We start from the raw sequence: 12,611 nt of genomic DNA, 5'->3' as shown, positions 1-12,611 counted from the left end.
GACCCCGAACTCACTAGGAGAGACCACAGGTTTTTTAACACACATACCTTATTCCACAAAGTTAGATCCTTAATGCCGAGTCCTCCTTCAGACTTCGGGAGACACACAGTTTCCTAGCTAACCTTGCCCCCACCTGAATGTTGCTCAAGGCCTTTCCAGAGGAAAGATCTGCACTTCTGCTGCACCATTTTGATGACTTTCTTGGGGAGGATGAAATGGGAACACCAGTAGCTGGCCATGCTGAAGAGGACAGAGTTAATCAACTGCACTCTACCTGCATAAGACAAGTGTTTCACAGACCAGCTCCTGATTCGCTTTACAATTCTTTCAGTAAGAGCCTCACAATTCTTCAAGGAGAGCTTTCCAGAAACAAGAGGAATCCCCAAATATCGTACTGGGAGAGTGTCTCTATTAAAGCCAGAGCAATTTACCAGTTCGGAAACACCTTCCTCATCTATGCCTCCCGTGAAAATTTCAGATTTTTCAGAATTCAACTTTAAACCAGACCAATTATAGAAAGTGTTCATCACATCCAAGATGGCAATAAGAGACTCTTTTGACCCATTCGTGAATAAGAGCAGGTCACCAGCAAAGCAAAGGTGAGTCAGCTTGATAGACTTACATCTTGGGTGGAAACTGACTCTTCCTTCATCTGCAGCAGTGTTCAAAAGGTTGGAGAAGACTTCCATGGCAATGACAAACAAATAGGGAGATAGGAGGTCTCCTTGTCTCAGTCCTCTTTGACCTGCGAAGTAGCCAGCTAAGGACCCATTAATGGCCACAGAGAAATAAGGAGAGGTGATGCATCCTTTGATCCACCTGAGGAAAGTGGGAGGAATTCCCATGGCCTCCAGACTGTTGAGAACAAACTCCCAATTTAAGGAGTCAAAAGCTTTCATCAGATCGATTTTGATAGCGCAGCGAGGTGTAATTCCTTGTCTATGGTAGTTCCTCACGAGCTCATGAGCAAGTAAGACATTGTCAGATATTTTCCTTCCCTGCACAAATGCCGTTTGGTGCAAGCTAATAACATCAGGGAGCACCACTTTCAATCTATTAGCAAGCACTTTGGTTATGCATTTATATACCACATTGCAGCATGAAATAGGCCGGAAGTCTTTCATACGATCAGAATTTTCCTTCTTTGGAACGAGGGCTATTATCGTGGAGTTGACTTCCCTGCGCAGTTCACCCGTGGAAAAGTAGTGCTGTATAGCTGCGAGAAAGTCTTATGTCTCTCTTAGAACAGAACTTTTTGGTTCTTTTTCTTCTCTGTATAATTCAAAGTTTATGGCCCCCTTACCGCTTCTTATATAGGCTGGGCCTCCCAATTCCCAGCATGCGTGGAAATTGAACTCTCTCTCTTTCTCACCTGTATCTAGTGTAGCTGACAAATTGCGTCGACAATGGACGAACTTTAGTTTGTAGATGTTTGAAATTCACTAAAAAAAAAAAAACTTCATGGCTAATGTAAATCGATGTCCGAGCGAAAATTAATCTTTATTAATAGGCTCGTGATAAATAAATTATCATGAGATGAGACCAACTTCTTTCTCTCCGTATGTGTCTATATCTCTCTGGGGTGGATATATTATGGAGCAATAGCTGGGCCTGAGGTCTGCTGTTACAAATGGCGTTTTCATGCAGATTTTCTGCAACTTGCGATGCTCCAGCGTACTCGCACCCTCTCCATCTGGTCAACCCTCTCAAAGTGTATGGGAGGACGTTGGCACCAACCCGATAGCTCGATGCTACGCGTGACACATAGTTTAACTGATGACATTGCATAAAATATGAGTGAGTCGTTAATTTTCTTTTCTTATTAGCCTCATAAACCTCTTTTATAATCTTAAATATTTCTCTCTCACTATAACATGGTGAGAAATACATACCAGAGTTATTTCACTATATAGATGCATAGCTTAGTTAGGGCCAACGTGCTAATGAGCCATTAATCTTTTGGCAATATCATATTACTGTTTGCCCCTGCAAAATGATGACTATAAAGATATGAGAGATACATCCAAATACGTGTAGTTCATGCAGAGAGTGAGGTTATCAGCTTCGGTTTTGTTGGTGAATATGCCAGAAAATGAGAACTGCCTTTGAAAAGATAAAAGCCCATTTTGGAGGGAAAAAAGAAAAACAAATTAGATATTTAATCAGTCTTCTTGTTTGTCCAAAATCTACTTAACTCCATTCACATTATCCCAAACCCATAAGCATTAATATCACGGGAAGCTGCAGCAGCATACCCCACTTTTATACACACACACACACACACACACACACACACATACTAGTGTAACGGCACCTGCGTTACGCGTGCACGTATTAATATATACACACACATATATATTTCATATTAATTCAAGCATCATCTATTATAAGTTATTTAATTATCATAAAATTTATATTGGTGCTAAATAAAAAAACCAATCTGATGTATGTATCCATCTCATAGTAGAAAATACAAGCTTTTATGTCTAAAATTTTTATTTTTTAAATTAATCAATCATAGGCTAAATTTTGAATCTAAAAGTGGTATTAAAAATGATTATTTAATCAAAGAGCATATTAGAAATGGCCCAAAAAAAAAATCGAGAGCATATAGAACAACATAGGTTTATATACAAGAACCAGAAGTAATGAAGGATATCTTCTACATCGATAATGTGGTAAGGACTACGTAAGGCCTAGACAAGCACAGCGAGTGGTTTCCTCTCACTTTCCAGTTATCAAAGTGCCCTCCAAATAAAAACAAAAGCATATCCAATATTACAATTACAAATTAACATTGGCGTACTTATCAAAAAATAAATAAATTGACGTCGACATGAGGAAGTTACCTCTATAAAAATTCAAGTGTGAGAACAAGGGTAAATTACCTCATATATTCTATAATTTCACTTTTCTTCCAAATATATCATATGCTTTTAAAATTATTAAAAATATCTCATGACTTACATTTTTTTTCCAAATCTATCCTGCCGTTATATCTCCGTCAACATTTAACGTTCTTGCTATTATGGCCCTTTTACCCGGGATAAACTTGAGAAAAAAAATTAAAACTATAGGATAGATTTAAGAAAAAAATTTAAAACCATAGGATATATTTGGAGCATACTTACGTTTTATTAGCGAAAAATATAACGTCGAGATAGATTTGGAAAAAAATGTAAATCATGGGATATTTTAGATAATTTTAAAAGCATAGAATAGATTTGAAAGAAAAGTGAAACCATGAGTTATATGGGGCAAAAATCCCGTGAGAACAACTGCAAATGGTAGTGACTTCTTTATAGCGAGGTCATCAAATAGAAGAAGTTATATGGACATCTTACAAATAGTTATACCACAGCAGATATCATCGACAAGCAACTGTTTCGGCGAAATATTTATACGCATACCACATGATATGGACTGGGCCCAAGAATTAGGCTGCGAACCCAATAAATAGGCCCAATGGGCCGATCTACCCGAATAAAGCCCAAAGACTAACAGCCCGTTTGGTAGCACTTGCAGCAGTTTTGCCGGCCTCCAGCTAGTTTCCAAATGTGCTTACCAGTGGAATCCGTCATTGTCCTGAGATCAAGTCGAAACAAACAAGTCGTGGATTCTCCTGACAATTCTTCTCTCATGATATTATCTATGATATATGATTGATGTTCCTTTTTCGAGTTCCTAATACAAAACGGACCGACTTGTTTGCATATAGATGGATTTCTTAGTTGGATACGATTCTCAGGTGACGAGAGACTTACGGTATAAAGAACACCGACTGGTTCGACGCAGAACTGAGTTAAAACATCGGCAACTTGATCATCCTCCAATTGATTTATGGTTGAACTACACGATTGATCCTCCAACTTATACAGAGTTCACTATTGAGTCCCTCCACGTCGTTGGAGGGGGACCGGGTCAACTTGATCCTGAAGATCGGGTGCAGTCAATGAGCCATGTCGTAAGTGGCAAATTCTCACATTGCTCAGTTGCTCATTTTCAGCATAATCGAAAAGCCAAGTATTTAATCAAAAGAAGTTATAGAACAGAAGCGCGCACTTTGCCAGTTGACTTAGAGGTCGCGGGTTCGATACCTAATAGGACTATCCATGTCCTTTTATTAATTATTAAAATTTTTTTTTCATTGTATTACACCGAAAAAATTAAAAAATAAAAAAAAATAAAAAAATCAAGTATTTATGCAGCATTTTCGGGGAGCACCGCAACAATTTTAAGTTTGCAAGTAGTTCTCTCCTCCCTTTGATGCTCTTAGGAATCAGTGTCGATGAGTTCCCTCCGACGAAACTTACATGTCGATTCAGGCAAACTCTTCTAGTGCATTCATTGGAACATTTGTGCTTGCAAGTGAAATCCAAAATCGTCCGGTGACAAGTCAGAACGAGTCCCTGGTTCTCCTGAAGATTTAGAACATTTGAAGTCGGATCCTACTCTACGATCAATGATACGATATAAATGTGCCTTTCTTGCATTCGTAACACGAAAAGACCAACCGTTTGCATATAGATGGACTTCTTAGTCGGATATGATGCTCAGGAGACGAGAGATCCACGGGATAACAACACCGACTAGATCGATGCAGAACTGAGTTAAAACATCGGCATATCTTAGCACCTTAGAAATTGACATGTCTTTCACTATATATAGAAGCTATACTTTCTTCCACCTAGAACCATTAATCCTTTGAAACACCTAATTAACATGATGTTCTGTTCTATTGTCCATAGGTCTTTTATACATCATCTTTAACACTGATCTGCTTCTCACCAAGCTGTATCATCTCATCATCATCCTCCAGCTTCTTGTACTCAAAGCCTCTTGCAATCAACAAGTAGATGCAAAGGTTTATGGCGCTCAGCCCGGCCAGCACCCAGTAGTAGCGGTCGAGGTGAGCGGTGTTGAGGTTGTCGCCAAGCCACTTGTCACCATTCCCGGCGGTGATCGCCTGAACGATTGCTATGATGCCGCTACTCACGAAGCTCCCCACTCCTACCACACTTATGTATGCAGCCGCCCCCATGCTCCGCATGGCCTCAGGCACTTGGTCGTAGAACAGCTCCTGGAGGCCAACGATGGTGAATGCATCGGATATCCCGCACAGCATGTATGGGGGCAGGAGCCACCAGACGCTTATTGGCACAATCGCTTTAGGGTTGTCCCTGAGGCCGTGTTCCACCGCGGTCCTGACCCTCCAGGCTTCGATGCATCCCGAGACGGCCATGTTGATGATGGATACAAATAGGCCAATCCCAATCCTATGGAGCATTGGGATCCCAGACGGATGCCCTGTGATCCTCCGGGCTACCGGGACAAAGAGACGGTCATAGGCGAGGGTGGCAGCAAGGATGGTTAGCCCCAAGAATCCCTGGAGTGAAGCTGCCGGGATCTGGAAGTGTGACCCGCCGATCGATCGGTTCATCGTGCCTCCTTGCTTTACGAAGAAGGTGTGCCCCTGGGACTGGACTACGGCGAACATTATGCAAGCGAGCCATATAGGCACGAGCCGGAAGACGAGTTTCACTTCTTCCACCTGGTTCAACGAGCAGAGACGCCACGGATCTCTCGCTTTGCTTGATTGGTCTATGCTGTCGACGATCATTGCCTTTTCCAAGAATCTGCAATATGCATCAAGTTGCTCTATGTCACAATCTAATCTAACACATCACTACATAGGCGTACTAGTTCCAGCAAGCACTATCTCGATCGAATGGTGGCATTTCACGGGAAAAATGAAGGTTACCTCAGCTGGCTGGTCCGGGCAAGAGACCGTGCCCGGGCCCGAGAGCCATCCTTGTGGGCCCCATCCCTTGCATTGGTGTCAACATAACACAGGTCTCTCCCATTGCCGGCCTCTTGCAGGCGCCGCTTCTTCACTGCGGCCACGACCACATGGGCAACCTGCGCGAATGGGCTTCCAGTTGGGTCCTGCCGCCTGTACCGTTTAGAGCCCATCAAGAACACGGCCAGGGCAATTGCAACTGCTGCGGCTAGCACCAGAGCTCCCTCAGTCCACCCAACATTGTCCTGAGTCATTCATGTTAAAATCATAACTGGGACACCTTTCTCGACTTTTTGGCCACTAATAATGCAATGATCACATTCGGAATTGAGATAGTTCGTGTAAGGGTATCAATAGGCTACCTGGATATAAATCACGAAGAATATGCCTGCGGTAGCACCGACCACAATCCCCATGTACCACCAATTGAAGAAGGAGCTCTTTGCCATCTTCTCCTCCGGCAGGTCCTCATCGAACTGGTCAGCTGCAAAAGTCTGCACGCACGGCTTGTGCCCGCCTTCCCCGATGGCCAGTATATACAACGCCATGAAGAATACTGCTTCCCGGTTATGCCTCGGGACGATGGAGACCGAGAAGGTCATTAGAATCATACCCTGAAAGATAAGTTCGTCACTGGGGACATTAGAGTCGGATAAACGGCCACATTACAGCCCAAAGTGTGTGAAATTATCTGTGCGCCTGTGCGGTCGACTCTAAATTCTGCTTGCATATTTGGATTAGGCCCTTCGAGAACAAGATATGATTTATTAGCAAATCCTCAGTTCCTTATGGCCCAATTCTTGGCGTACTCCCTTGACATTAATTAGACATCTTCATTTATTCCATTGTTAACATTTATTAATCGACCCATGGAAAATCCAAATAAATAATTAAATGTTAATTAAACCATAATATTAATTTAATCCATGCATCCAAACAAATAATTAAATGTTAATTAAATCATAATATCAATTTAATCCGTGCGTAACTTAATTTTGAATTAATAGATATATAATTAAATATAAAATATCGAAACATTCATTGGAATATACTAATTTGCTAAAAATGGGATTTTCATATAAAAATAAACTTTATTCTATCGATTTTTAGACATATTTTAGGTGGATTTTGCATTTTTGTAGGCTATATAGCTAATTAAATTATTTCTAATATTGAAAACATGAATTGCAGGCTCAGCATACTAAGTGGAATTAAATGTTGCGATGAAGGAGGGTTTGCATTCCGTGACCTTCCATGTCATAACTATTAAGAACATGATAGGTGATGCAATATCATGATGTCACGTCGCATTGAAAAGCCAAAATGATAAAAAACCATGAGTCATATATTTACACTTTGTATTTGTATTGAATTATATGTGATTACTACTATATATCCTGAAGAGATACAAAGTTAACATTTTACCGATTCCTTAAAGAAGAACTATTTTTATTTCATGGGGTGCTTTGCTTCAAGCATTATATTCCAAGCAGCTAGCCCGCGCATGCGTGGATCTTTCATCTAGTTCCAATAAGTGCAAGGAAAAACTCAATTGGGAAATGGAGAGGGAAAAAAGGTAATTGAAAGCTCAGCACATTAATTTTCTTATTACAATGCCTTCTCTTTATTCGATAAATCCAATGCTTTTTCTTTAACAACTGTACAACTACATTGTACAAATACTACAAAATTCGGGTAAATTACTCCAGAAGGGCAAAAAACTTATAAAGTATAACCCGAGCAAAAAGAAAAAATTGCCACAACCTACTGCACAAGATTTCGAAAATATTTCGATTAAGGGTAGTTCATCATCTCCATACCGAATTGTTAGCCCGAAGCTTATGTGTTTTGTAACGTGTCATTACTTATCCAACGTGACTCATCAGGATAGGTCAAGTGAGACTTACAGAAAATTTTTATTAAAAATTATTCTGGAAAATAAGAAAAAATTCAAAAAAATCGGGAGACAACGAGGTGAGAGGGCCTCGATTCCGACCAACACCACCCTGGTTGGGGTCGCTAGTGACCCCAGAGGGCGCCGACAATCCCAATCGGAGGTGATGGCTGGGATTGAGGCTCCACCCGTCAGAATTGGAAGAATCCACAAATTGGAGATACCTAATAGCCCTTGATTGAATCATTTTCGAAACTTTGTGCACCGGATTGTTACAATTTTTTCTTTTTGCCCCAAAGTGTTACACTTCAGAAAATTTATACCCTCTCGGAGTAATTAATCCACAAAATTCTAAAGAATTAATTTAAATTAAAATTAGAAATAGCAAAATTTTAATTATTCCTTACTTGAAAATATAAGTTAGATATAAACATAATGCAAATTTAATTGAAAAATACATATAAAGAACGAACTTTTATTTAGATAGCAATAAATTAGTACATTGTGTTTATAATAAAATAATTCATTTTTTAAAAAAATATAATAATAATATCTATCGTTAACAATATAGTAAATAAAAGAAAGTTCATTTTTTTATAAACAATTAACCCATATTAATGTACTTCAATAGTTAAAATTGAAAATATAAATTAGATAAAGATTATGTTCTTTAATATAATAATGACTAAGTATATGAATAATCTTCAATTTGATTTATGAACAGATTCATTCAACTTTTATGAAACAAAAAATATATTCCAAAATCCATAAGCTGTATGTAAAAATAAAATCATATCTGCAATAATATATGGATAATCTAACTTTTTTTCATATGCTATCAGCTGCACGAATATGCATGCACTTTGACTAATCCACTTCCATTATCGAGTCAAAAATAGGTCAGCCATACTCGATTTTCAACAACAAATTATAATTTGATGAAAATGTTCTTTTAAATATTAAAATTAAATAACAACGATGATAATTGACATTGAAAAGTTAAATTTTGGCAGAATTTATATATAAAAATATATAGGTTATCGATTGAAAGAACTTAATGAAAATTCTATGCAAACGGCACAATGCATGCATGAAACATAAGAATAAGTAAATTTAATAAAAATATATTTTAATTATCGTAAATTGAAACTTTTATAATATGAGTGTTTTATTATGTTTAGAAAATATAAAGTGAACTCTACATATCAAAGCGTCTTTTAAAATTTCAATATTAAAAATTATCTTTTTTTGGAAATCATAAAAATCAAATTAACTACACTAATTTTGGTTAAAATAATTTTGCGTGCTTGATTTGTTATTCTTTATTGTGAAAGATATAAGTTTAAATGCTTTCGTATAAATAAAGTATTTTAGTAGTCGAAAATAAGTATTTCAATAGGAGTAATTCATGGATTCAATATTTTCTTTTCATAAGTAACTTAAACATTAGTCAGAGTAAATTTTGTAATGATAAATAAATTACCTATTTAAAAAATTAAATCAAATAATAAAACATATTAATCTTTTCATGAATAATAATCTCGCACAACGTATGGGTGAAATATTTAGTTAAATTTTTTTTTCGGTTACAATAGGAGGCTCGTGGCCTAGTATAAGAAAATAGAAAATAAATCCAGATAAATGGGTACATGTTGTTCCACTAATGAGAAGTGAACCTAAAACCTCTAAATATCTAAATAAATTATAAGTATATTTAAATTAGCTTAAATTGAGAAATTTATAATATGAGCATTTTATTATGTTTAGAAAATATAAAGTGAACTCTAAATATCAAATCGTCTTTTACAATTTCAATGTTAAAAATTATGTTTTTTTAGAAATCATAAAAATCAAATTAATTACACTAATTTGGTTAAAATCATTTGGCCTGCTTGATTTATTATTCTTATTTTCAAGAGATATAAGTTTAATTACTTTCATATAAATAAAGTGTTTAAGTAGTTGAAAAATAAGTACTTTAATAGGAATGATTCATTAATTCATTTTTTTCTTTTCATAAGTAACGTAAACATTAGTTAGAGTAAATTCTATAATGATAAATAAATCACTATTTAAAAAATTAAATCAAATGATAAAACATGCTAATCTTTTCATGAATAATAATCTCGTGCAGTGCACGGGTGAAGTGTTTAGTTCAAATTTTTTTTTCTGTTATAAGAGGAAGCTTATGGCCTATTACAAGTAAATGAAAAGAAAATCTAGATAAATGGGTACAGCTTGTCCCACTAATGAGAATTGAACCCGAAATCTCTATGTTACTAGACGATAGTATTAGTCACCGTATTATACCCATTTGTCAGTATTTAGTTAAGAATTAATTGATAGTAATCACATATAATATAGTCGGTGTGGAACCAATCCGAGAGCAGAGCTTGCTTGCAGTATTGAAAATTTGAAAATGAGATCTTTAAAAAAGCAAAAATTTATTGAAGGTATCTAGTGATCATGGCATCTGAGTAGATTTTCATTTCAGTTAGCAGATATCTCGGCTTTCCACAGAAACAAAAGAAAAATAAATTACTAGAAACAAATATATATATGAAAATTGGGAAAGTGGGTCACATGCCGATAACCCATTTGGCATTTGACTTATAAAAGTTTTCTATATATATTTTCCGTTGACATTCTCACTTCATATGATGACTACGGGAAAGGGCAAAAGGTGCTTTAAGGATGTGTGAGACAGAAATCATTGGGCAATTGATTTTTCAGAAATTAATGGAGTCCTCGCTCGCAATGTAGACAATATATGGGGCAAGATTCACTGTTTATGGCTCAGCATTATGTTCTTCTTGCTAATCCAGCTCGTAAGATAAATTGGGACCGAGAAAATTCCAGTGCACATGCGATAATGTAAAAATGGTCTCCGGGTAATCCCAGCTAGAGATCGACGGGCCAACCCATGCCCCTGGCTGATTAAATTTCTATAGTCGTAGACTATTGATCGTAGTCATCAGTGACACAGTTCAACATTCATAAGCAGTACTTACTTGATGAGAGTTCACTTTGCAGGTCGGAAACTATATATAGGCAATAATCCGAATTCAACTTTTTCGGTGATAGCTGGGAATCACATGTACGTACCATGAAGTATATGATGGAGGAAATGAGGATGGTCCTGAACCGGCCGAGATAGGAGTCAGCGACAAGGGCTCCGGCCACTGGAAATAGGGATGACACCCCAACCCATATGTTCACGTTCTGAGCAGCCGCGGCCATCGGCTGCCCCAGCTCCTTCATCAGGTAGGTGATGAGGTTCCCCACAAGCCCGTAGTACGCGAACCTCTCTGCCACCTCGACAACTGCACGATCAAACAAACAAAAGTTAAAACCATACACACCTTCAATATCCAGCCACCGCCACACGGGAATGATTAACGAAACGGAAAGGCCGATTTACAAATGATGAAGATTGCGGAGCTCCATCCACCCCTTGAGGGTTTCTTCGTCTTCCTAGCCGGAGGAGCAACGTCCACAACGAGGCCGGTATCGACCGTCACCGGAGCTACACTGCTATGATCCATTGCTGAGAGCAGCTTGGTCCGAGAGTTTATATATCCTAATTCTTTCTCTCTCGGAATCAAACCTTTTGGTTCATTTTCTCTATGATTCAAAGTTTATGGCCTCTATACCGCTTCTTATATAGGCCGGACCACCCAATTCCCAGCACGTGTGGAAATTGACCTTCCCTTTTCCTCACAATATTTGGTGTTGTGGATAAACTGTACAGTCAATAAATAAACTTTAATTTAATTACTACCAGTACAGAAATTTAAAACTCATTGAAAAAGTAATTTTGCGACACTATTGCAAATCGATGTCTGAGCATGAATTGAATTTTGATAAATCAATTGAAAACATCTCGTGATAAAATAATAGTAGTGCTATTGCAAATTAATGTTTAAGTAGGAATTCAATTTTGATAAATTAACTTAGAATATCTCATGATAAAATAATTATTACGAGATGAGACCAACTTCTCTCTCGTCCTTTCTCCCTATGTGTCTATATCTCTCTGGGGTGGATATATGGAGTAATTGCTAACCTGAGGTCAGCTTTTACAAATGGCGTTTTCATGCAGATTTTCTGCAACTTGCGAGCCCTCGAAAGTACTCTCTCTCTCTCTCTCTCTCTCTCTCTCCTCTTAGCTATTCGGTCAACTCTCTTAAAGTGCATGGAAGGTTGACACCACCAGGTAGCCCCTTGCTCCTGTACTTTTTAGCGTCTAACACATGGCTCAGCTTTATCACACCGCACGAAATATGAGTGGATCAGTATCGAGCATTTTATCCTCAGATTTGTAGCTTAAACTACAGTAATCTTTTTTTTTTTTGGGGTAAGTACAGCAATCTTTTTTTAAATTAAGGCAGTATACATATAGTCGTTTGTTGTATTTTCCATGTATTTACATGTGAGTGTTGTTCACCCCTGATTCGCATTCATCTTGTCTTAATTGGAATTTTTGGATACTACATTTATTCTATTCACATAAGCAAAATACATGATAGCTGGAATTGAAAATTTTAAAGTACCTAACTAACATTAATTCTCTTTAAATAAGATTTCGAATTTGAATCTTGTGAATAAAAAAAATTCATACTTTGAGAGTTTTATCTCTTAATGAACTGATGATACTCGAATTAGATTAGTCGTGATCCATTGAGTTTTTAAATACGAAAGTGAATAAAATTTAAAGTATCTAATGAAGGGTACACAACGTAAAAATAAGTGCATTTTTTTATAACACATACAGAGTTTTCTTAAAATATATATATGTATAGATGCATGGGTAAGTACCAACGGGCTAATAAACTCATGCACTATTCATTTGGCGATATCATATCAGTTGCTTCTGCAAAATAATGACTATAATTTATAATTATTTGGACGTGGTAA

At 37.3% G+C, this 12,611-nt stretch overlaps 1 protein-coding gene across 1 annotated transcript; it reads right to left on the bottom strand.

Annotated features, from left to right (window-relative positions):
• Positions 1-4,496: 4,496 nt before the first annotated feature.
• LOC116216043 (protein NRT1/ PTR FAMILY 5.4) lies at positions 4,497-11,331 on the bottom strand. The gene is made up of 5 exons (XM_031551960.1): positions 11,116-11,331; positions 10,800-11,017; positions 6,163-6,414; positions 5,762-6,045; positions 4,497-5,636 (listed from the first exon to the last, which is right to left on the bottom strand). Exons 1-5 carry the CDS (start codon positions 11,237-11,239, stop codon positions 4,754-4,756), a joined length of 1,761 nt encoding a protein of 586 aa, XP_031407820.1. The 5' UTR covers positions 11,240-11,331; the 3' UTR covers positions 4,497-4,753.
• Positions 11,332-12,611: the final 1,280 nt, after the last annotated feature.

Source organism: Punica granatum, chromosome 8, assembly GCF_007655135.1.
Source record: "Punica granatum isolate Tunisia-2019 chromosome 8, ASM765513v2, whole genome shotgun sequence".
NCBI classification, from domain to species: Eukaryota; Viridiplantae; Streptophyta; class Magnoliopsida; order Myrtales; family Lythraceae; genus Punica; species Punica granatum.
This window is presented reverse-complemented; position numbering and strand designations above follow the sequence as displayed.